The following is a 26,267-nucleotide window of genomic DNA, read 5'->3' on the forward strand; positions in this document are numbered from 1 at the left end:
AGTGCTGGGATTATAGATGTGCACCACCGTGCCCGGCCAGGCATACAATACTGTCAGCTTTTTATTCTCTCTCCCTTCCTTGACCACCATTTTCTGAATCTTTTAGCTTATGCCTTTACCTCTGCGTGGAATTGTCCCTGTTGAATCATCTCTTGTTAGAATTCTACTTATTCTTCCCCCCTCTTTTCCTAAAGCCTTTTCTGATCAGTCTAATAAAAATATGATACTTTCCTTTTGTTTTTACTGTCGCTTGAGCACCTAAACATTTTACTTTATCAACTTTAAATCTTCACAGTGGCCCACAAGGTGCTATTCATTCTCCACAAGATATTAATGTTCAGAGAAATTATATAACTTGTGTAAGTAGTATAGGAGCTGAGATTTAAACTTAGGTCTCAGGCAGGTGCAGTGGCTCACACGTGTAATCCCAGCATTTTGGAAGGCCAAGGCAGGCAGATCATCTGAGGTCAGGAGTTTGAGACCAGCCTGGCCAACATGGCAAAACCCTGACTTTACCAAAAATATAAAAATTAGGCAGGCGTGGTGGCACATGGCCATATTCCCAGCTACTTGGGAGGCTGAGGCACAAGAATCTCTTGAACCTGAGGTGGAGGTTGCAGTGAGCCAAGATTTCGCACCACTGCACTGCAGCCTGGGTGACAGCGAGACTGTCTCAAAATAAAAATAAAGAAATAAAGAGGCCGGGCACCGTGGCTAACGCCTGTAATCCTAGCACTTCAGGAGGCCAAGGCAGGCAGATTGCCTGAGCTCAGGAGTTTGAGACCATCCTGGGCAACATGGTGAAACCCCGTCTCTACTAAAATAACAAAAAATTAGGTGGGGTAGTGGCGTGTACCTGTAGTCCCAGCTACTCTGGAGGTTGAGGCAGGAGAATTGCTGGAACCCAGGAGGTGGAAGGTTGCAGTGAGCCACGAGCGTGCCACTGCACTCCAGCCTGAGCAACAGAGAGAGACTCCGTCTCTAAAAAATAAACAAACTTAGGACTCTTTGACTCCAAAGCTATTGTTTTCTTTCCACTACTATTTTATACTGATTCTTGTGGCCTTCTGTGTTTTGTTGTAGTTGTTATAGTTAACAAGAATCTGATATAGATTTTCGTGTCCATCCTGGTGTCTTTATCATTCTGTAAATATTTGTGGAATAAATGAAAAGGGGACTTTGTTCTTCATGAACTAGGATAATTATCTTCATGGGCTAGGATATTAGCGACAGGTTTGCGAAATAGCCCTGTTTAACAAAAGAATATAAATTCAAAATCAGTCTATTACCCACTAAATTATGGATCCTTTATTCAAATCATGAGATAGATTAGATCAACCTGCATCAAATCAGTATAGCTCAGTAAGTAAGAGCTTGACTCTAGAGTGAGCCTGCGCGGATTCTTTTCCTGCTTTGTTCTGTAAGTTACCTAACATCTGCTTTCTCATGTATGAAGTGGAGATTAGTATTTAGCATTTAGAATTGTTGGGATTAAATGAGACCTTAGATAAAAGATTCAACAACTGACTGTATAGTAAACATGCCTTAGGGAATAATTATTATTAACATTATCCATTGTCTTTCCCATTCTTTGTGATTTGATTATGATTATGTTGAGTGAGAACTTTTTCCTTGTCTATTATTGAAAATAAGAAAGGATAATATTTTTCTTCTACTTTTTTTTAAATATTCTTACTATATTTAAGGATATTAGTGGCTCGATAGAGATGATCAATGCATCTTTTATGGCAGGGAGTCGTCGCATGGTGGATGTCATGGACGTGAACACACAGAAAGGCATTGAAATGACCATGGCTCAGTGGACACGCTACTATGAGACCCCAGAGGAGGAGCGAGAGAAACTCTATAATGTCATCAGCCTCGAGTTTAGCCACACCAGGCTGGAGAATATGGTGCAGAGGCCCTCCACGGTTAGTGTAATCATTTTCTTCATATTGTCATTGTCACCAAAAGGGTTGTTTGCGGCTGGGCGTTGTTAACCGATGCTTGTAATCCCAGCACTTTGGGAGGCCAAGGCGGGCAGATCGCTTGAGCTGAGGAGTTTAAGACCAGCCGGGGCAACATGGTGAAACCATATCTCTACAAAAAGTACAAAAAAAAAAAAAAAAAATTAGCTGGGTGTGATGGCACATGCCTGTAGTTCCAGCTACTTAGGAGGCTGAGATGGGAGGATCACCTGAGCCCAGGAGGTTGAGGCTGCAGTGACCGGTGATTGCACCACTGCATTCCAGCCTGGGTGACAGAACAAGACCATGTCTCAAAAAATTAAAATAAAATGGGTTGTTTTTATACTGGGAAATTTTATAACTTTTTGCACATATCAAGATTAAGCTGAAGGTAAACAAGACTATTTGACAAGAATAACTTGTATTTTTATAAAGATATATTGATATTGTATTTTGATAAGAATAACTGCATTTTCTGAAATCACTTAAAGTTTTGTGGTGGGGTGAATTTTTAAATTTATTATAATTAAAAAAAAATTTTTACCTAATGCTAAATGACGAGTTAATGGGTGTAGCAAACCAACATGGCACATGGATACATATGTAACAAACCTGCACATTGTGCACATGTACCCTAAAACCTAAAGTATAATAATAAAAAAAATTTTTTTTTTTTTTTTAGAGACAGTATCTCACAATTTTGTCCAGGCTGACCTTGAACTCCTGGGCTCAAGCAGTCCTCCCACCTTGGCCTCCCAAAGTGCTGGGATTACAGGCGTGAGCCACTGTGCCTGGGCGTGAAATCACTTAATTTTATATAGGGCAGGATTATTCTGATTTGCATCACAGTAACTTGATGTAGGAACATTGACCTTTGGATGTAACAGAGAGGAATATTAAAATTCAAACTTGGGGCCAGGCGCAGTGGCTCATGCTAGGAATCCCAGCACTTTGGGAGGCCGCGGTAGGCGGATCACCTGAGGTGAGGAGTTTGAGACCAGCCTGGCCAACATGGCCAAACTCCATCTCTACTAAAAATAGAAAAATTAGCCAAGCGTGGTTGCATGCGCCTGTAATTCCAGCTACTCAGGAGGCTGAGGCATGAGAATCGCTTGAACCCGGGAGGCGGAGGTTGCAGTGAGCTGAGATCATGCCACTGCACTCCAGCCTGTGTGACAGAGTGAGACCCTGTCTCAAAAAAAAAAAAAAAATTCACTCTTGACCAGGCATGGTGGCTCACATTTGTAATCCCAACACTTTGAGAGGCTAAGACAGGAGAATTGCTTGAGGCCAGTAGTTCAAGATCAGCCTGGAGAATGTCACGAGACCCCCCCAAAATAAAAATAAACATTTTTATTTTTTTTTTTTTTTTTTTTGAGACCGAGTCTCACATTGTTGCCCGGGATATAGAGTGCAGTGGCATGATCTCGGTTCACTGCAACCTCCGCCTCCCTGGTTCAAGCAATTCTCCTGCCTCAGCCTCCTGAGTAGCTGAGACTACAGGCCACCATGCACTGCTAATTTTTGTATTTTTTTGGTAGAGACGGGGTTTCATCATGTTGGCCAGGCTGATCTTGAACTCCCTGACCTCAAGTGATCGACCTGCCTCGGTCTCCCAAAGTGCTGGGATTATATGCATGAGCCACCACACCCGGCCGAAAGGAACTATTTTTGTGTTAGTAATCATGTTTATTTGGTCATATGGAAGTATAGGAAGACAGGTGGTTAGAATTTAGCCTCCTTATTAGCCTAATGTGATTTGCTAAATAGGAATTTGGTGAGAGGGATGGGATATAAGAATTCCAGTAACATTATTTATTTGTAATTTTATTTTCTTAATATCTCTAGAATTTTATTTTATTATTATTATTATTATTATTATTATTATTATTATTATTATTATTATTATTGAGACAGGTTCTCGCTCTGTTGCTCAGGCTTCAGTGCAGTGGCACGATCTTGGCTCACTGCAGCCTCCGCCTCCCAGGTTCCAGCAATTCTCCCACCTCAGCCTCTCAAATAGCTGGGATTACAGGGGCACACCCGGCTAATTTTTGTATTTTTAGTTGAGACGGGGTTTCACCATGTTGGCCAGGCTTGTCTCGAACTCCTGACCTCGGGTAATCCACCTGTCTCAGCCTCCCAAAGTGCTGGAATTACAGGTGTGAGCCATTGTACCCGGCCAATTTCCAGAATTTTAATTTAAAAATAACAGGATTGGCCACGCACGTTGGCTCATGCCTGTAATTCCAGCACTTTAGGAGGCTGAGGCGGGAGTATCCCTTGAGCCTAGGAGTTCAAGACCAGCCTGGTTAACATAGCAAGACCTCATCTCTACAAAAAATTTGAAAAGTTAGCCAGGCATGGTGGCATGCACCTGTAGTCCTGGTTACTCAAGAGACCGAGGTGGGAGGATTGCTTGAGCCTGGGAGGTTGAGGTTGCAGTGAGCTGTGATCACTGTATTCTAGCCAACATCGCAAGAATCTGTCTCAAAAAAATAATAAAATGATAAAAAAATATAAATAGAAGCCGAGCACGGTGGCTCATGCCTGTAATCCTAGCACTTTGGGAGGCCGAAGGCAGACAGATTGCTTGAGCTCAGGAGTTTGATACAAGCCTGGGCAACATGGTGAAGCCCTGTCTCTATAGAAAAATTAGCCGGGCATGATGGCGTCCCCCATGTAGTCCCAGCTACTCAGGGGGTTGAGGCAGGAGGATTGCTTGAGCCTAGTAATTTGAGACCAGTCTGGGCAACATAATAAGACCCTGTCTCGACTTTTGAAAAAGAAAAATAAAAACAAAAACTAAGCAGCAACAACAAAAATAACATGATTGTAGCTATAAATGTAAAACTTGACCTGGTCAATACCATTATTAAGGTTGTGAAATGTCTCACTATTCCACATGAAGCCTTTTTTGTGGCATCCTGAATTTATTCACTCTGTCCCTAGTTTTAATGATAAAAATGTGACATCATTTTATAAAAATTAGAAAAATATATTAACATTAAAGGGAGGAGAAGAACCTATGAGAGGGCTCAGAAATAAAAAATTATTAAGAGAGCAGAGGCCACAATACAAATATCTTACAGGGACCTAAAACATGAAAGATTGAGTGAGCTCCATTACCAAGCTCACATCCTAAAAGTAGATAAGCTTTTTGTGACCTTGCTATGTAAGTAATAACGTTTATTTTATTGGTAGAATAAGATAGAAGACTTCATGTGGAATAGTCACACATTTCAAAATCTTAATGATGGAAAAGTATTGACCAGGTCAAGTTTTACATTTATAGCTAGAGGCTTGGCACAGTTGCTCACACCTCTAATCCTAGCACTTCGGGAGGCCAAGATGGGCGGATCACTTGAGCCCAAGAGTTTGAGACCACTCGGGAGGCTGAGGCACAAGAATCGCTTGAACCCGGGAGGCAGAAGTTGCAGTGAGCTGAAATGATGCCACTCACTCCAGCCTGGGCGACAGAATGAGACCCTATCTCAAAACAAACAAACAAAAACATTTATAGCTACAATCATGTTATTTTTGTTGTTGCTGTTTCTATGGGTAGAATTCTTATTCCCCCCATAGTATATCCCTTCATTTATCTAGGTCTTTTCCAGTATATTTCACTAGTGCTCTTTTTAAAAACCAACTTTACTGAGGTAAAATTGATGTTCAGTAAAGTGGACCCCCATTTTAAGTGGGCGTTTCAGTGAGTTTTGACAAACATATTTATTCATGTAAGTAACCACCACAATCAAAATATAGAAAATAAGCCAGGTGCGGTAGCACACGCCTACAATCCCAGCACTCTGGGAGGCCAAGGTGGGCAGATCACTTGAGGTCAGGAGTTCAAGACCAGCCTGGCCAACATGGTGAAACCCCGCCTCTACTAAAAATACAAAAATTAGCTGGGTGTGGTGGCACACACCCGTGATCCCAGCTACCTGGGAGGTTGAGGTGGGAGAATCGCTTGAAACCAGGAGGCAGAGGTTGCAGTGAGCCGTGATCACACCACTGCACTCCAGCCTGGGTGACACAGCGAGACCCTGTCTCAAAAAAAAAAAAAAGAAAGAAAGAATATATATGTAATAGCCTATTAATAGTTCTTTTTTAATTTTTTAATATTCAAAAGCTTAATCTTCATTTCTAAAAACTTAATCTGCATTTCTAAAAACTTTGATCTGTCACTTCTCACTTTGTATCCTCAAGTTCTAACCTATTTGCATTTCTTTTTTTTTTTTTTTTTTGAGACAGTGTCTCGCTCTGTGGCCCAGGCTGGAGTGCAGTGGCGCAATCTCGGCTCACTGCAAGCTCCGCCTCCCAGGTTCAAGCAATTCTCCTGCCTCAGCCTCTCCGAGTAGCTGGGACTACAGGCGCCCGCCACCACGCCTGGCTAATTTTTTTGTATTTTTAGTAGAGATGGGGTTTCACTGTGGTCTCGATCTCCTGACCTCGTGATCCGCCCACCTCGGCCTCCCAAAGTGCTGGGATTACAAGCGTGAGCCACCGCGCCCAGCCTCCTATTTGCATTTCTTAATCCTAGAGTTACATAATCTGTTTGTTCCCTGTGATCTTCACAACCTTCAGGGTTTGCCTATTCATTTATCAGATGCCTACCACATGCTAAGCACTGTCTAGGTACTAGAGATACAGTGGAAAATGAGATCATTCTCGTTAGAGGCTCAAAGACAAAATATGCATTTATATAAACTATAGTATGAGCAGTGCTTCAACAGTGAATAAACAGCCAGGCACAGTAGCACATGCCTTTAGTCTCAGCTACCTGGGAGGCTGTGGTGGGAGAATTGCTTGAGCCCAGGAGTTTGAGGCCAGCCTAGGCAATGTGGCAAGACCCAGTCTTTTAAAACTAAAAAAATTGAATAAATGCAGGATATTGTGGAAGCATTTTGGAAGGATGACTTAACTTAAACTATAGGAGAATTAGGGGAAGCTCTTTGGAGGAAGTGGTGCCTAATATTAACATAAAAGAAATAATGAAGCAAGGAGAGGGAGACCAGAATTACGGGCAGAAGGAATAGCATTTGTAAAAGTAGGTTCCAGGAGGTAAGAAGGGCAACTTTTGGCCGGGCGCGGTGGCTCACGCTTGTAATCCCAGCACTTTGGGAGGCCGAGGCGGGCGGATCACGAGGTCAGGAGATCGAGACCACGGTGAAACCCCGTCTCTACTAAAAATACAAAAAAAATTAGCCGGACGTGGTGGCGGGCGCCTGTAGTCCCAGCTACTCAGAGAGGCTGAGGCAGGAGAATGGCGTGAACCCGGGAGGCGGAGCTTGCAGTGAGCCGAGATCGTGCCACTGCACTCCAGCCTGGGTGACAGAGCGAGACTCTGTCTCAAAAAAAAAAAAAAAAAAAAAAAAAAAAAAAGGGCAACTTTTACATGCCTATTATAGGAGCTAGCATAAAGTAGAGTTCTATGGTGAGAAGAGATTATTTAGTGCTGCCATTCCAGCAATAACTGAGAGGTAGATTTAAAAGTGGCAAAAATAATGCACATTTGTTTGGTGATGGGGAAATAAGTTCATGGAAGACCATGAGTTGTTTATGAATAGACTAGGTTCATGATATTGGACTTCTTACTAGTTTGGCCCTAGTTTTGTTGCAGAACAGATTATAATTGGGATCAGGGTATTTAGCAAAGGATCTATCCCAAGGCTAAAGATTAACCTAAGAAGAAAAGCACGAACATGTTACCACAAATTCTCTCTGTAGTCTGAAGATACCTAATAATACCAAAGAAAGGCAGGCAAAAATGACTGACTTTCTTGCTGCAATTAAGAAATTCTGCTTTCTGTGAATGAATGCATGGTAAAAAAAAAAAAATACTGATATGTTCTGAACCCTTTCTCTCCCCATTCAGACATGGGAGCTTACAGTGTATTAAGCAAGTACTTTATTTATTATTCTGTTAAAGGCATTCTCATGGACAACACATGGAGATGGGAGATGGTGGCTACTACGTTAAGAAACAGTAAATTTTATTTGAAGGAAAGAAAGGCATACAGGGCTTATTCAATGTTCTGGGACCGGTGGATGCTTGATTAAAATTGTTGGCTCCCTGAGCAGAAATTCTTTGAAATGGAGCAGCAGGTTAACCTTAACAGTTGCTCCTCATCTTGTTTGTTTCTTCCATGTCAGTGGTGATGCTTTCTAAACACTCTCCCAGAGTTAACATCTGGGTATCCTCTAGACAACGGCTTCATATCATGCACAACTGTATGCATTCGTCTCCATTCACATTATAAGGGAAGTAAGTGATCAGATACATAGATGTTGTTACAAAGCTTACCAGATACATGTTTTTTATAACCATAAGTTAGTTATTTACCACATCAGCACTGTGCTGAATTCATGGTGGTTTGGCTCTCAAGTTTTATCTACCTGGAGTTCATTGGTTGAGTGTAGACACTTGAAAGTACAGGACATGTTATAATTTAGTGTAAAATGTTGCATATTGCTTTCACTTCTCTTTTTTTTCAGCCAATATTATTTAAAAGATTCCTGGCCGGGCATGGTAGCTCATGCTGTAATCCCAGCACTTTCGGGGGCCAAGGCTGGTGGATCGCCTGAGGTCAGAAGTTTGAGACCAGCCTGGCCAAGATGGTGAAACCCTGTCTCTACTAAAAAATACAAAAATTAGTTAGGTGCGTGGCGGGTGCCTATAATCCCAGCTACACAAGAGGCTGAGGCAGGAGAATTGCTTGAACCTGAGAGGCGGAGGTTGCAGTGAACTGAGATCGCACCACAGCATTCTAGCCTGGGTGACAGAGCAAGACTTTGTCTCAAAAAAAAAAAAAAAAAAGAGATTTCTGTATTCTCACATTACTTCAGAATTTTAAAAGTGTTTACATTTAATCTTTACAACATATCTTTGAAGTAGTTATCTTAGTTTTTTTGTGTTTTTGGATTTTTTTTTTTTTTTTTTTTCGAGACGGAGTCTCACTCTGTCACCCAGGCTGGAGTGCAGTGGCGCGATCTTGGCTCACTGCAAGCTCCGCCTGCCAGGTTCACGCCATTCTCCTGTCTCAGCCTCCAGAGTAGCTGGGACTACAGGCGCCCGCCACCGCGCCCGGCTAATTTTTTGTATTTTTAGTAGAGACGGGGTTTCACTGTGTTAACCAGGATGATCTCGATCTCCTGACCTCGTGATCCGCCCGCCTCGGCCTCCCAAAGTGTTTTTGGATTTTTTATTGAGACAGTCTTGCCCTGTTGCCCAAGCTGGAGTGCAGTGGTGATCGTAGCTTACTGCAGCCTCAAACTCCTGGGTTTAAGCAAACCTCCCATCTTAGCCTCACAAGTAGCTAGGACTACAGGCACATGCCACAACACCTGGCTATTTATTTTATTTTATTTTATTTATTTATTTTTTGAGATGGAATTTCACTCTTGTTGCCCAGGCTGGAGTGCAATGGCACCATCTCGGCTCACCAGAACCTCCACCTCCTCGGTTCAAGCGATTCTCCTGCCTCAGCCTCCCAAGTAGCTGGGATTACAGGCATGTGCCACCATGCCCAGCTAATTTTTTTTTTTTTTTTTTCTTTTTTTTGAGACGGAGTCTTGCTCTGTTGCCTAGGCTGAAGTGCAGTGGCATGATCTCGGCTCACTGCAAGCTCCGCCTCCCGGGGTCACGCCATTCTCCTGCCTCAGCCTCCCGAGTAGCTGGGACTACAGGCACCCACCACCACGCCTGGCTAATTTTTTGTATTTTTAATAGAGATGGGGTTTCACCGTGTTAGCCAGGATGGTCTTGATCTCCTGACCTTGTCATCCACCTGCCTCGGCCTCCCAAAGTGCTGGGATTACAGGCGTGAGCCACCGCACTGGGTCTAATTTTGTATTTTTAGTAGAGATAGGATTTCTCCATGTTGGTCAGGCTGGTCTTGAACTTCCGACCTCAGGTGATCCGCCTGCCTTGGCCTCCTAAAGTGTTGGGGATTACAGGTGTGAGCCACTGAGCCCGACTATTTTTTTATTTTGAAGAGATCGGTTATCACTGTGTTGCCCAGGCTGGTCTTGAACTCCTGGGTTCAAGTGATCTTCCCACCTTGGCCTTCCAAAGCTCTGGGATTGCAGGTGTGAGCCACTGTGCCTGGTCTATCTTAGTTTTATAGATGAGTTCCAGGGCCTTATATAGTCTTGAAAAGACATGACAGACCTGGAGCTTCTTATTCCTAAGCTGGTAGTTTCTATAGCACATTGTCAATGCAAGGCTATAAATCTATACTGGATTTTTTTTCTTTTTTCTTTTTTTTTGCCTAACTTTTGGCATCTTAACTGTTCTAACAATGGTATATATTTTGCTGAGTTTATAGATACCTTCCAGACAACACCTTTTATTGGATTAAAAATAAAGCAAATTATATGAGTATTGACATAGAATAGAGTTCATAGTTGTATACTATTGCATAATTAATCATTCCATTTTGACTAGTGCTGTCTTTACTATTATCATTTGATGGAATGATTAATCTTTATTCTTATAACAATTGTTTCTAGGATGGTTGCCTAGTAATCCTGATTCGCCAACAGGTTGTTTTAATTTGCTTATAATTAAATTATAGTTTTTTGTTGCGTATTTTAAGAAATTCTGCTTTTCTTGACTTTAAAATTATCTTTGACCCCAACCTTTCCCTTGGAGCCCAAGTGTTTCCTCCTTCTATTTAAAGGTGGATTTCATTGACTGGGTAGACAACATGTGGCCAAGGCACTTGAAGGAAAGCCAGACTGAATCAACAAATGCCATCTTGGAGATGCAGTACCCTAAAGTGCAGAAGTAAGTGATGCGCCCTGCATCTTCCTCCATGTGCTGTGGGAGACCAAAGTAATAGCAAGGATTGGCTTCTCCCTTACAAGCTTTGCTCTGTGTCCTAAATGATTAAAACGATGAATTATTTAAAGATGAGACTTTACAGTTCCACAAGGAAGAGTGTATGTGAGCATACCATAGCACACAACCACATTGTTAAAGGAAAAAAAAAACTTACATTTTTAGTCAATAGAGTAGAAAAAAAAAACCTTTTTCTGATAATGTGATGACTTGAAAACACATTGCTTTTTCTCCTTCTGGAACTTGATTAAGTGGAAGATAAAGGGAGTATATAAGAGGAGAATATGGCATTTTGGTGGGGCAGATGTACTTTTTTCTATCAGTACACTAATGCTGCTGCTTTTTTTGGGTCAGGTACTGTCTAATGAGTGTTCGAGGCTGCTATACTGACTTCCATGTGGACTTTGGTGGTACCTCTGTTTGGTATCACATCCATCAAGGGGGAAAGGTATGGTCATAGTTGTGATAGGGGTTGGAATCTGAAGTTGGTTGTATGACTTTGCTTCAGTTCATGTGTGCTTAATATACCCTGGAAATGAATCTGTTAGGGAATTGTCCCCATTCATATCTGGAAAGAATTATAGATTAAGTTCACCTCCTTGACTAGTGTTCAGTAGAAATTAGTATTCATCTAGTTCATTATCATTACACCATTGGCACAGCACTTAGTAAATCTCAATAGTCCTGTTTCTAGATTCCTGAATCAGAGTTCTCCAAATGAAGCCAAATAAGTGATTTTAGAAGGACAAGATAATTTCTGTACTTGGAAGTATAATAAATAGTGGAAGGGAATACGAATTTTGGATAGATTCACTGTGAAATCAGCAAATTAAGATCTAAACCAACTTTCCCTCTATGTGGCCATTGGTCTGAAATGTGGCCAAAGGAAGCCTTTAAGTCCTTTTTGAGGGTGTAGATAGGTTTTGAAGGATTATCTTTATTCATTCAGTTATATTCCAGCTTGTGAAAATGCTTCTGAATGCTATATGAGAATGGAAATCTAGGATTAATACCCGAGGTTTATAGTATTATACTCTTGTTACTCTTTTTTCTCTCACTTGCAGTGAATGCATTTGTAAGAGAAAAGTAGAACTAGAATGAGAATAGATAATGCCTTGTTTAAAACATGAGGTCTTGGCCGGGCATGGTGGCTCACGCCTGTAATCCCAGCACTTTGGGAGGCCAAGGCGGGCGGATCAGCTGAGGTCGGGAGTTCAAGACCAGCCTGACCAACATGGAGAAAGCACGTCTCTACTAAAAATACAAAATTAGCTGGGTGTGGTGGTGCATGCCTATAATCCCAGCTACTCAGGAGGCTGAGGCAGGAGAATCGCTTGAACCCACGAGGTGGAGGTTGCGGTGAGCTGAGATCGCGCCACTGCACTCTAGCCTGGGCAACAAGAGCAAAACTCTGTCTCAAAAAAGAAACAAACAACAACAACAAAAAAAAACATGAGGTCTTGGCCGGGCACAGTGGCTCACACCTGTAATCCAGCACTTTGGGCGGCCAAGGTGGGCGGATCATAAGGTCAGGAGATCGAGAACATCTTGGCCAACATGGTGAAACCCCATCTCTACTAAAAATACAAAAATTAGCTGGGCGTGGTGGCGCACGCCTGTAGTCCCAGCAACTCTGGAGGCTGAGGCAGGAGAATTGCTTGAACTCAGGAGGTGGAGATTGCGGTGAGCCAAGATCGTGCCACTGCACTCCAGCCTGGACTACAAGAGTGAAACTCCTGTAGAGTCTTAATCAGAACAACTATGTCTCCAAATCCAAAAGTCATTTTGTTTACTTCAGATCCCTTTAAGCCCTGTTGATCTTAGTTACTACCTTGGACAAAACAACCTGAGCCAGTCTCTTGAAGATACTGTGCCTAATTAACTGTGCTACTTAGGACTCTGGAAGCCAGACAGTCGGAGGTGTTTAAGGGACTGCCTAGGTAATGAGCTGAATGTCCCTCTTCTCTCCAAGTCCTGGATGGTATATAGTCAAACCCCAGGGAAGCCTTAATGCTGTTGGATCAAGTGGAAGATAAGAAAGATCTACTGCCTTGGACCTTCTAGGGTTTACCAAATAGTCAAGTTCTATAGGCTGGGAAAATTGCTTGCCTTTCTTCTACCTGGTGATCTTAATTTTGTACCTGTTTATCAGTTGAGGGAGACGACTGGGTCATGTCAATGGCTGTTAACAGACTAAAGTTTTTTAACTCACAGGTCTTCTGGCTCATCCCCCCTACAGCCCACAACCTGGAGCTGTACGAGAATTGGCTGCTGTCAGGGAAACAGGGAGACATCTTTCTGGGTGACCGGGTATCAGATTGTCAGCGCATTGAGCTCAAGCAGGGCTATACCTTCGTCATTCCCTCAGGTAAGCAAAATAGGAAGAGTGGGTTGTTTAGCCATTTTTTTCTTAATGAAAAAGAAATTGATGGATTACCACCAAGAATAGTTATGATGCTGGGGTCTGCAGAAAACAATAGTGTTTCTTCCTGTCATTATGGAGTAGATGCTGAGGTTTTGTTTGTTTTGTTTTCAGTTTGAAAAGGCAGTGGTTTTCCAATAAAGTATATAAGAATTGCCAGCAGAGGCTTTTCAGATATACACGTTTGGGCTCTGCATTAGCCCTAGTAATTTAGAATCTCTATAGATAGGACCTGTTCTGCAGGTGATACACAATCTATTTTGAAGAGCTGCCTACTATTCTAGGGAATGGCCGTGAAGGCTGGAGTGCTCAAGTCAGGGATGTTTTTGATCAAGTCATTAAATCAAAGTAAGTGCTTGTAAAGATCACAGATTTTGGAGTCACAGACCTCTATTAGGATTCTGACTATGCATTTACCTGCTAGATACTAACGCTTAGAGCAAATATTTAAATCTGTGTCTCATTTTGTTATAAGGAATATAAATGAGAACACATGTAAACCAAGCTTATCCAACCTGCAGGTCACAGGCCTCATGCAGCCCAGGATGGCTTTGAATGTGGCCTAACACAAATTCATAAGCCTTCTTAAAACATTATGAGATTTTTTTTTTTTTGCAATTTTTTTAAGCTCGTCAGCTGTCATTAGTATTAGTATTATTTATTTATTTATTTATTTATTTTGAGATGGAGTCTTGCTCTGTAGCCTCAGGCTAGAGTGCATTAACGCGATCTTGGCTCACTGCAACCTCCACCTCCCAGGTCCCGGTTCAAGCAATTCTCCTGCCTCAGCCTACCGAGTAGCTGGGATTACAGGTGTGCACCACCATGCCCAGCTAATTTTTGTATTTTTACTAGAGATGGGGTTTCACCATGTTGGCCAGGCTGGTCTTGAACTCCTGACCTCATGATCCACCCGCCTCAGCCTCCCAGAGTGCTGGGATTATAGGCGTGAGCCACCGCGCCTGGCTATGTTAGCGTATTTTATGTGTTGCCCAAGCAATTATTCTTCCAGTGTGGCCCAGGGAAGCCAAAAGATTGGACACCCCTGAATTGTAAACTGTCTTGTACAGAGCCTGGTTTTAGTTGGTGCTCCAGTAAACGTTTATTATGTGCTAAGCATTTGATGTGCATTTTCTCATTTAATGCTCACGAGCAACCATAAGAGGTATTATTTATTCTGGTTTTATAGAGGATATTGAGGCTTTGAGAGATTAAGTAACTTGACAAACCACTAAGAAGCAGATTCAGAGTGAAGAGTGTGATCTGGGGGTCTTGTACGAGTTCTCTGAGAGAGACTTACTGTAATGTGTGTTTTCAGCCACTGCCCTCTGTTCCCCTTCTTCTAGGCTGGATTCATGCTGTGTATACTCCTACAGACACATTAGTGTTTGGGGGCAATTTTTTGCATAGCTTCAACATCCCTATGCAGTTAAAAATATACAACATTGAAGATCGGACACGGGTAAGTAATCTTATATAACAGTTGGATGTGAAGAGGTTTACTCCAGTTAAGATAGATGTTATAAGAGATTCATTGATGGTTTATCAAAACTTCCATTTTTCATTCAGTTAAAATGCAGTGTTGACATTTTGGGAACACACAAAATTTTAAATGTAATTTTTTTTTTTTTTTTTTTTTTTTTAAGGCAGAATCTTGTTCTGTTTTCCAGGCTAGAGTGCAGTGGTGTGATCATGGGTGACTGCAGCCTCAACCTCCCAGGCTCAAGCATCCTCCTGCCTCAGCCTCCCAAGTAGCTGGGACTATGGGTGCACACCACATCTGACTAATTTTTAATTTTTTTTTCATAGAGACTTGGTCTCACTGCGTTGCCCAGGCTGGTCTAGGACTCCTGGTTCAAGCAGTCCTCCCACCTCAGCCTCCCAAAGTGCTGGGATTACAGGTGTGAACCACTACAACTGGCCAAATATAAATTTTAACACAATTTACATACTCAGTTTTGGGGACTCCAGTTCTTTGAGGTTTTTGGTATCTTGGATTTCTTTTTCTTTCCTTTTTATTTTTTTTATTTTTATTTTATTTTATTTTATTTTTTAGCCAACACTATAGTGAATGGGAAAAAGTAACATTTTTTTCTTTTAATATTTGGGTCAGAGTTTCACTCTGTTGCCCAGGCTGGTGTGCAGTGTCACAGTCATGGCTCACTGCAGCCTTGACCTCCCTGGGCTCAGTTGATCCTCCCACCTCAGCCTCCCAGGTAGCTGGGACTACAGGCACACGCCACCACACCCAGCTAATATTTTTGTATTTTTTGGAGATGGGTTTTTGCTATGTTGCCTAGGCTTGTCTTGAACTCCTGGGCTCAAGTGATCTGCCCGCTTTGGCCTCCTAAAGTGCTGGGATTACAGGTGTGAGGTACTGCATCCTGCAGTAGCTTGGATTTTTATAAGGCCAGACATTTACCTCTGGTAATCTCTTGAGCCATGTGTTTCATTTTTATGCTCACAGAATAATTTGGTGTAATGGGGCTTATCAACTCAAATTTCAGAACTTTAAATTCATGTATCTTTTTCTACACTGATGACTATACTTAAAGCATCTTACTTTAATTATATAAATGTATATACTGTCTTTCTCAACTGGGGTTTCAAGAGAGAATTAAGCCCAAAATAAAATAATTTGTGTATCTTATTTTCTCAGTTTTCCCTAGGATGATACACAGCTAATACCTTTCTAGATGCATAGAAAAAAGTTAATTTATTATATACAATGGATACCTTAAGGCAAGAGTTGACAAACTTTTTCTGCAAAGGACCAGATAGTAAATATTTTAGGCTTCGTGGGTCATAAAGTATCTGTTGTAACTGTTTAACCCTACCTTGTAGCATGGAATACTTAAACAAATGAGTGTGGCTCAAATAATATAAAATTTTATTCATAGACACTGAAAGTTGAATTTCAGATAACTTTAACATGTCACAGAATACTCTTAATTTTTTTTCAACCATTAAAAAATGTAAAAAATGATCCTTTTATAGTTCATGATCATGATTAGGTGTTCATGCACGTATGTGAAAGATGCCACCCTTGAACCTTGTTACTATTAATACGTCAGCACATTACCTGTCTGACCCGAAAAAAAAAAGGTAAAAAAACACTCTTAGTTCACAGGAATCATAAAAAGAGGCAGCAGGCCAAATCCACTAAGTGTTGTTTGCTGGCTAGCCTCCACCTTAGAGAATAAGGGCTTATTTTTTAGCAGAATTCTAATTGGTAAGGGCTGAATCATAGATGATACTGGGATTAAATAGCAATTAGAATATTTGGGGGTTGTGATGTTTGTAAGTTACTCTCAAGTAGCTTAGCAGAATACTAAGCTAGTATGAAGATCAGCAAACGTGGAGAAATGTTAACAGTTGGAGAATTGCAGAGAAGAGTGTAAAACTATTAATGCTACTGCTCTTGAAACTTTTTGGTAGAATTAAAAGTACTAAAAATTTAAAAATAGCAATTAGTGAAGAATTCACAACTTTTATAAGGAATGGTCACTGACCTATGTACTGCAATAATAGTCAACCATTATGGTGCCTATTTTGCAACATTTATTTTGGTGTAGGAGTTACGTATCACTATACATACCATTGATTTTATTGTTGGAATTACAGGAATTGCCCTACTAGTAGAATTAAGACAGGAAGCCAGTGCTTCTTCAACACATTTTATAAAAGTACATTTCTTTTTATTTGTTAAGAGTAACAAAAGCACAGGTCAGGCACAGGGTCTCATACCTGTAATCCCAACCCTTTGGGAGCCCAAAGTGGGAGGATTATGTGAAGCAAGGAGTTTGAGACTCTCCTGGGCAACAAAGCTGGGTGTGCTGGCATGCCTGTAATCCTAGCTACTGGGGAGGCTGAGGTGAGAGGATTGCTTGAACCTAGGAGTTCCAGGTTGCAGTGAGCTATGATGGTGCCACTGTACTCCAGCCTGGGTGGAAGAGTGAGACACAGTCTGTTAATTAAAAAAAAAAAAAAAAAGATGTCTATTCTAAAATAGGTAAATATTCTAAAATAGGGAAAATGTTTCAAAAGAAACAAAATGTATAATTCCATAGTAAAATACTCCTGTTTAACTGTGTCATTCTTAGAGGTAATTTTTTTTTTTTTTTTTTTTGAGACGGAGTCTTGCTCTGTCACCCAGGCTGGAGTGCAGTGGCGCGATCTCGGCTCACTGCAAGCTCCGCCTCCCGGGTTCACGCCATTCTCCTGCCTCAGCCTCTCCGAGTAGCTGGGACTACAGGCGCCCACCACCACGCCCGGCTAATTTTTTGTATTTTTGGTAGAGACGGGGTTTCACCGTGGTCTCGATCTCCTGACCTCGTGATCCGCCCGCCTCGGCCTCCCAAAGTGCTGGGATTACAAGCGTGAGCCACCGCGCCCGGCCTCTTAGAGGTAATTATGTACCCATTCTAAGATTCAGTCTGAAAACTGGTTTTTAGAATGCGTTCCCTTTTTATGGTTAAAGATGACTCTTATACCTGGGGCTTGACTGGTTCAGTTTCAGGGAAGAAAAGGAAAATATATATTCAGTAACATAAAGTGAGCACCTTATCCCTGCATGAAGAGTTTTCTATGTAAAGAGAAGAAAAATAAGGAAAAAAAAAAAAAAAAAAAAAAAAAAAGGCCAGGCACAGTGGCTCACACCTGTAATCCCAACACTTTGGGAGGCCAGGCAGGCAGATTACCTGAGGTCAGGAAGTTGAGACCAGGCTGACCAAAATGAAGAAACCCTGTCTCTACTACAAATACAAAATTAGCCAGGCGTGGTGGCACATGCCTGTAATCCCAGCTACTCAGGAGGCTGAGGCAGGAAAATCACTTGAACCCGGGAGGCGGAGGTTGCAGTGAGCCGAGATCGCGCCATTGCACTCCAGCCTGGGCAACAAGATCAAAACTCCGTCTCAGAAAAAAAAAAAAAAAAGAATAAGAGAAAAAATAAATAAAAGGAGAAAAAGAGTCCTACAAACTCTTTTTTTTTTTTTTTTTTTTTTGTGCTTCTTTTTTTATTAATTTTTTTTGCATACAAAAACAATAAACATTTTCTAAAAATACATACAAACAAAAAGATGCGTATCAAACATATTAGGAAGGTTGCACATGGGAAGTCGGGGAATAGAAATGGGGGTGGGAGTTAAAATAAATGAGAAAGGGACTTTATATGGATCAGTGATAATAACTCAATCCTCTATTTGACAAAGAAGAGGGAGAAGGAAGAGGAAGAAAAAGAAAGTGGGATAAAGGATCAGAAAGGGAGGAAAATAGAAAAAATTAGAGTATGACTCCAGGGTAGACCTGTTTTGTTGTCACTGAGTTGGTTGGTTGGTTTGTCTGTTGTATTCTTCATGTTTCGCCAAGTTGGCCAGACTGGTCTCGAACTCCTAGCCCGAAGTGATCAACCCGCCTTGCCCCCCAGAGTGCCGGGACCACAGGCGTGAGCCACCACGTCCAGCCCCCACATTGCTTCTGGCCTCCATGGTAGACCTCCCAGACGGAGCGGCCAGGCAGAGGAGCTCTTCACTTCTACCCAGACACGGGGCGGCCGGGCAGAGGGGCTCCTCACTTCCAAGACGGGGCGGCCAGGCAGACACGCTCCTCACTTCTTCCCAGACGATAGGTGGCCGGGCAGAGGCGCTCCTCACTTCCCAGACGATAGGTGGTCGGGCAGAGGCGCTCCCCACTTCCCAGACGATGGGTGGCCGGGCAGAGGCGCTCCTCACTTCCCAGACGATGGGCGGCCGGGCAGAGGCGCTCCTCACCTCCTAGACGATGGGTGGCCGGGCAGAGGCACTCCTCACCTCCCAGACGATGGGTGGCCGGGCAGAGGCACTCCTCACCTCCCAGACGATGGGTGGCCGGGCAGAGGCGCTCCTCACCTCCCAGACGATGGGTGGCCGGGCAGAGGCGCTCCTCACCTCCCAGACGGGGCGGCCGGGCAGAGGCGCTCCTCACTTCTTCCCGGACGGGGGCGGCCGGGCAGAGGCGCTCCTCACTTCTTCCCAACGGGGCGGCCGGGCAGAGGCGCTCCTCACTTCTTCCCGGACGGGGCGGCCGGGCAGAGGCGCTCCTCACTTCTTCCCTGACGGGGCGGCCGGGCAGAGGCGCTCCTCACTTCTTCCCGGACGGGGCGGCCGGGCAGAGGCGCTCCTCACTTCCCAGACGGTGGGTGGCCGGGCAGAGGCGCTCCTCACTTCTTCCCGGACGGGGCGGCCGGGCAGAGGCGCTCCTCACTTCCTCCCGGACGGGGCGGCCGGGCAGAGGCGCTCCTCACCTCCCAGACGATGGGAGGCCGGGCTGAGGCGCTCCTCACTTCCCAGACGATGGGTGGCCAGGCAGAGGCGCTCCTCACTTCCCAGACAGGGTGGCCGGGCAGAAGCGCTCCTCACTTCCCAGACGATGGGTGGCCGGGCAGAGGCGCTCCTCACTTCCCAGACGGGGCGGCCGGGCAGAGGCGCTCCTCACTTCCCAGACGGGGCGGCCGGGCAGAGGCGCTCCTCACTTCCCAGACGGTGGGTGGCCGGGCAGAGGCGCTCCTCACTTCCCAGACGGTGGGTGGCCGGGCAGAGGCGCTCCTCACTTCTTCCTGGACGGGGCGCCCGGGCAGAGGCGCTCCTCACTTCTTCCCGGACGGGGCGGCCGGGCAGAGGCGCTCCTCATTTCTTCCCGGACGGGGCGGCCGGGCAGAGGCGTTCCTCACTTCCCAGACGGGGCGGCCGGGCAGAGGCGCTCCTCACTTCTTCCCGGACGGGGGCGGCCGGGCAGAGGCGCTCCTCACTTCCTCCCGGACGGGGCAGCCGGGCAGAGGCGCTCCTCTCCTCCCAGACGATGGGAGGCCGGGCAGAGGCGCTCCTCACTTCCCAGACGGGGCGGCAGGGCAGAGGCGCTCCTCACTTCCCAGACGGTGGGTGGCCGGGCAGAGGCGCTCCTCACTTCCCAGACGGTGGGTGGCCGGGCAGAGGCGCTCCTCACTTCCCAGACGGTGGGTGGCCGGGCAGAGGCGCTCCTCACTTCCCAGACGGTGGGTGGCCGGGCAGAGGCGCTCCTCACTTCCCAGACGGGGCGGCCGGGCAGAGGCGCTCCTCACTTCCCAGACGGGGCGGCCGGGCAGAGGCGCTCCTCACTTCCCAGACGGGGCGGCCAGGCAGAGGTGCTCCTCACCTCCCAGACGGGGCGGCCGGGCAGAGGCGCTCCCCACCTTCCAGATGGGGCGGCGGCCGGGCAGGGGCTGCAATCCCAGCACCCTGGCAGGCCAAGGCAGGCGGCCCGGGGGTAGAGGCTGCCGCAAGGCCAGACCACGCCACCGCACTCCAGCCCGGGCAACACCGAGCACTGGGTGAGCGAGACTCCGTCTGTAGTCCCAGTACCTCGGGAGGCTGAGGCGGGCAGAGCAGGCGGCGTCAGGAGCTGGCGACCAGCGTGGCCAAGATGGCGAACGCGTGCCTGCATCCAAAGGAGAAAAGGCAGGCAGCGGTGGCGCGCGCCGGCAGTCCCAGGCAGTCCGTGGCGCGGGCAGCAGCAAGCCGAGTAGATTGTAGCCTGGGCCAGAGAGGGAAAGAAAGAAAGAAAGAAAGAAAGAGAGAGAGAGAGAGAGAAGGAAGGAAGGAAGGAAGGAAGGGAGGGAGGGAGGGAGGGAGGGAGGGAGGGAGGGAGGGAGGGAGGGAGGGAGGGAGGGAGGGAGGGAGAGAAGGAAGGAAGGAAGGAAGGAAGGAAGGAAGGAAGGAAGGAAGGAAGGCGAGTCCTACAAACTCTTAACTGGTAAAAACTCATCTTGATTTATCTAATTCCTAGACTTTATCAAAAATTTCAGTGTCTAATCATTGTTTTCTATTTTTTCTAAGAATGGCTTAATTATTTAATTCCAAATAAAATCTTTCTGTAGTCCCATAAAATTTCATTGTGTTTACTATATTTGTACACACAGCAATTTTTTATTGCTTTCCATACCAACCTTTTATGTGAAAATACCAACCTGGCATTCATTTGATATGTTACTAATCTCTATAAAGTTATAAGAATCTCTATAAAGTTAAGAGAATGTATAGGGAATGCTTTACCAAAGAAATACAAAGCATGTTGCAAACAAGACAATGTTCTGGTTACTTTTGCCATACCAATGTAGACATTTACTATTTAAATTTAAGTGTTGGTAATTATTCTAATAGTGCTTAAAGGCTCAATAATTGTATAATGGGGAGTTTTAAAAATTCTTTCTGTGGCCGGGTGCGGTGGCTAGCGCCTGTAATCCCAGCACTTTGGGAGGCCAAGGCGGGTGGATCACCTGAGGTCGGGAGTTTGAGACCAGCCTGACCAACATGGAGAAACCCCGTCTCTACTAAAAATACAAAATTAGCTGGACATGGTGGCACATGCCTGTAATCCCAGCTACTCGGGAGGCTGAGGCAGGAGAATCGCTTGAACCTGGGAGGCGGAGGTTGCGGTGAGCCGAGATCATGCCATTGCACTCCAGCTTGGGTGACAAGAATGAAACTCCATCTCAAAAAAAAAAAAAAAGAAAAAAAAAATTATTTCCAAAAAATGCTAACCCAGTCTTAGAAATTGATATGCAGCATAAGTAAAAAGCAATGGGGTCAGTTTGGGTATATGGTATCTCTTGGCTATAATTAATACAGTATTATAAGTTACAAGTTAAAACTCAAAATTTTAATGCCTGTATTTCATATTTTCTTCCTTTTTTCTTTCTTTCTTTTTTATTTATTTATTTATTTTTGACACAGGGTCTCACTCTGTCACCTAGGCTGGAGTGCAGTAGCATGATCTCAGCTCATTGCAGCCTCAACCTTGTAGGCTCAAGTGATCCTCCTGCCTCAGCCTCCTGAGTAGCTGGGACCACAGATGCACACCACCACACCTGGCTAGTTTTTTTATTTTTATTTTTTTGTACAAATGAGGTTTTACTATGCTGCTCAGGTTCGTCTCAAACTCCTGGGCTCAAGCAGTCCTCCGGCCTCAGGCGCCCAAAGCCTTGGGACCATGGGCGTGAGCCACTATGCTCAGACTCTTCTTTTTTTTAAACTGTCATTATTACTCAGCTTTCAACTGATTTCCAGAGGGCTTTAGAATTTGGAGTTGTCCTGAACTCCTAATAAAAACCCTTCCAGAAAGTGTTGCTATACTTAAAAGGCTAATGGAGAGGCATAGTATATTTTATTTAATTTTGAGGGACCAAATACCTATTGGTTGTTGTCTCTCTCCTCTGTCTCCCTTAGTCAGAAATAAATTAATTTTACTTTTGTGTAAGAGAGTCATTCTTTTAGTTGTTAAAGTTTTAGCCACATAAGAACCCAGAATCAGGGTCTGGCTACTATGCATTAGAAAACTGATTGGGGCTAGCTATGAAAAGTACATCTCCTCTCCTGCCTTGCCATGGGGAGAGTGATCTCCTTATTCCCCAGTGATGCCCTGTGGCCTGGTGAAGGCTTTTGAAAAGGGACTCCTATCCAGTTCTCCATGATTCAGGAAGACTACCTGATACAGAGTTTGAAAACGGGTAGGTGAAGTCATCCCTACAATATGGGAGGAGATGGGAACATTCTCAGGAGCTGCATATTCAAAACAGTATCATTTGGCTTATCCTTTTGAAATATGGCCTCTCTAAAAGAAAGCTGTATGGCCAGATGTGGTGGTTCATGCCTATAATCCCAAGCACTTTTTGGGAGTTGGAAGCGAAGGATCACTTAATCCCAGGAGTTTAAGACCAGCCTGGACAACATAGTGAGACCCTGTCCCTACCAAAAATTAACCCCTTTCTTTTTTTTTTTTTTGAGACGGAGTCTTGCTCTGTCCACCAGGCTGGAGTGCAGTGGCGCCGCGATCTCGGCACACTGCAAGCTCCGCCTCCAGGGTTCACGCCATTCTCCTGCCTCAGGCGCCCGCCACCAAGCCCGGCCAATTTTTGTATTTTTAGTAGAGACGGGGTTTCACCGTGTTAGCCAGGATGGCCTTGATCTGACCTTGTGATCCGCCCACCTCGGCCTCCCAAAGTGCTGGGATTACAGGCTTGAGCCATCACGCCTGGCCAAAATTAATCCCTTTCTAATTTTCCCCAATGATACTCACCGGTGGCACTTGGCAGCTGCAGCTTTTTTTTTTTTTTTTTTTTTTTTTTTTTTTTGGAGACAGAGTTTCGCTGCTGTTGTCCAAGCTGGAGTGCAGTGGTGCGATCTCGGCTCACTGCAACCTCCACCTCCCAGGTTCAAACGATTCTCCTGCCCCGGCGTCCCGAGTAGCTGGGATTACAGGTATGCACCACCAAGCTAATTTTTGTATTTCTAGTAGAAACCGGGTTTCACCAGGCTGGTCTCGAACTCTTGACCTCAGGTGATCCACTTGCCTTGGCCTCCCAAGGCGCTGGGATTACAGGTGTGAGCCATCACGCCCAGCGGCTGCAGCATTTACCCCAAGATAACTTTGCCACGAACTATCTTACTTTTATTATTTTCACATCACTCTAGTATACTGACTTTGAAAACAAAAGATATCATTCTATTTATAGCATTCTGTTTTTAGTAGTGGTATTTCCACTTACAAAATATAGTTATTCTTGATTGCTGAAAATGTCAAATCCTAGAAAACGTAGCATTCCTATGCGTGATGTTAACATCATTCTTGGGCAGGCGTGGTGGCTTACGCCTGTAATCCCAGCACTTTGGGAGGCTGAGGCAGGCGAATCACTGGAGGTCAGGAGTTCGAGACCAACCTGGCCAACATGGTGAAACCCCGTCTCTACTAAAAATACCACAACTGGCCAGGTGCGCTGGCTCACGCCTGTAATCCCAGCACTTTGGGAGGCCGAGGCGGGTGGATCACCTGACGTCGGGAGTTTGAAACCAGTCTGACCAACATGGAGAAAGAGTGTCCCTACTAAAAATACAAAACTAGCCAGGTGTGGTGGCACATGCCTGTAATCCCAGCTACTCGGGAGGCTGAGGCAGGAAAATCGCTTGAACTCAGAGGCACAGGTTGCGGTGAGCCGAGATCACGCCATTGGACTCCAGCCTGGGCAACAAGAGCAAAATTCTCTCTAAATAAATAAATAGCTGGGCACAGTGGCTCATGCCTGTAATCCCAGCACTTTGGGAGGCCGAGGCAGGTGGATCACCTGAGGTCAGGAGTTCGAGACCAGCCTGGCCAAGATGGTGAAACCCCGTCTCTACTAAAAACATAAAAATTAGCGGCCGGGCACGGTGGCTCAAGCCTGTAATCCCAGCACTTTGGGAGGCCGAGGCGGGCGGATCACGAGGTCAGGAGATCGAGACCATCCTGGCTAACATGGTGAAACCCCGTCTCTACTAAAAATACAAAAAATTAGCCGGGCGTGTTGGCAGGCGCCTGTAGTCCCAGCTACTCAGGAGGCTGAGGCAGGAGAATGGCGTGAACCCGGGAGGCAGAGCTTGCAGTGAGCCGAGATTGCGCCACTGCACTCCAGCCTGGGGGACAGAGCAAGACTCCGTCTCAAAAAAAAAAAAAAAAAAAAATTAGCTGGTCATGGTGGTGCACACCTGTAATATCAGCTACTTGGGAGGCTGAGACAGGAGAATCGCTTGAACCCAGGAGGTGAAGGTTTCAGTGAGCCAAGACTGCACCATTGCAGTCCAGCCTGGGCAACAAGAACAAAACTCTGTGTCAAAAAAATAGTAAAAATAAATAAATAAATTAATTAATTAATTAATTTAAAATAACAATTACCCGGGTGTGGGGGCACACACCTATAATCCCAGCTGCTCAGGAGGCTGAGGCAGGAGAATCGCTTGAACCCAGGAGGTGGAGGTTGCAATGAGCCAAGATCCCACCACTGCACGCTAGCCTTGGTGACAGAGTGAGATTCCATCTCAAAAAAAAAAAAATAATAATATATCATTCATGGCCAAAGATTCATATGACGGATCTGATATTTTTGAAATAGACAATCCTGATGATTCAGACCATCCTGCTGTTAGTTTTGTTTAGAAATAACTCCAAGGACAGTTTTTATATTTTATGTTCACCTTGAAAATCAATCAGATTTCCGGCTAGGCACAGTGGCTCACGCCTGTAATCCCAGAACTTTGGGAGGCCAAGGCGGGCAGATCACGAGGTCAGGAGATTGAGACCATCCTGGCTAACACAGTGAAACCCCATCTCTACTAAAAATACAAAAAATTAGCCGGGCGTGGTGGCGGGCGCTTGTAGTCCCAGCTACTTGGGAGGCTGAAGCAGGAGAATGGCATGAACTTGGGAGGCGGAGCTTGCAGTGAGCCAAGATCGTGCCACTGCACTCCAGCCTGGGCAACAGAGCAAGACTCCGTCTCAAAAAACAAACAAACGAAAATCAATCAGATTTCCTTCAGCATCAAAGAGCATGTTTATGTAAAATTAAATGAACGCTGGCCGCAAGCTGCTCTTTTATTTTCTAAAAGGGAAATGGGTTAATAAATTAGCCAGGTGTGGTGGCATACACCTGTAATCTCAGCTACTGGGGAGGCTTTGGTAGGAGGATGATAGCCTGGGTGAAAGAGCAAGACCCTGTCTCTTAAAGTTAAAAAAAAATGGTTTTAAAAAAAGGCAACTAAATACATTTAGGATAGTCCCCATCATTGGTCTTCCTCACTGATCAATCTGTGCTGATTTGTCCTTTCCTGGACTGTGATATATCTAAAGAGTACTTTTGCCGGGCGCGGTGGCTTACGCCTGTAATCCCAGCACTTTGGGAGGCCGAGGTGGGTGGATCACGAGGTCAGGAGATCGAGACCATCCTGGCTAACACAGTGAAACCCCGTCTCTACTAAAAATACAAAAAAATTAGCCGGGCGTGGTGAGGGGCGCCTGTAGTCCCAGCTACTCGGGAGGCTGAGGCAGGAGAATGGCGTGAACCCCGGGGGGCGGAGCCTGCAGTGAGCCGAGATTGCACTCCAGCCTGGCCAACAGCGAGACTCTGTCTCAAAAAAAAAAAAAAGAGTACTTTTTAAAATTAGTATCCAGCTGAAATAATAATGAAAATGCTGTTTTGGGAAGAATGGAAAGA

The 26,267-nt window shown here is 44.8% G+C and overlaps 1 protein-coding gene and 1 non-coding gene across 4 annotated transcripts in view; both read left to right on the plus strand.

Moving 5' to 3' along the window:
• Nucleotides 1–26,267, plus strand: part of KDM2A (lysine demethylase 2A) — a 152,973-nt gene that overhangs the window by 92,544 nt on the left and 34,162 nt on the right. For all 3 annotated transcript variants that reach the window (XM_055268062.2, XM_055268308.2, XM_055268150.2), the window contains exons 6-10: nucleotides 1,753–1,931; nucleotides 10,652–10,758; nucleotides 11,167–11,260; nucleotides 13,027–13,180; nucleotides 14,581–14,696. In XM_055268062.2, coding sequence (XP_055124037.1) covers nucleotides 1,753–1,931; nucleotides 10,652–10,758; nucleotides 11,167–11,260; nucleotides 13,027–13,180; nucleotides 14,581–14,696 — 650 coding nt within the window. The remainder of the gene's footprint in view (nucleotides 1–1,752; nucleotides 1,932–10,651; nucleotides 10,759–11,166; nucleotides 11,261–13,026; nucleotides 13,181–14,580; nucleotides 14,697–26,267) is intronic.
• On the plus strand, nucleotides 16,220–16,326 carry LOC129461701 (small nucleolar RNA U13). The gene has a single exon (XR_008650665.1). It is a non-coding gene; the product is annotated as a small nucleolar RNA U13 (small nucleolar RNA).

Source organism: Symphalangus syndactylus, chromosome 1 (assembly GCF_028878055.3).
Source record: "Symphalangus syndactylus isolate Jambi chromosome 1, NHGRI_mSymSyn1-v2.1_pri, whole genome shotgun sequence".
Classification (NCBI taxonomy): domain Eukaryota; kingdom Metazoa; phylum Chordata; class Mammalia; order Primates; family Hylobatidae; genus Symphalangus; species Symphalangus syndactylus.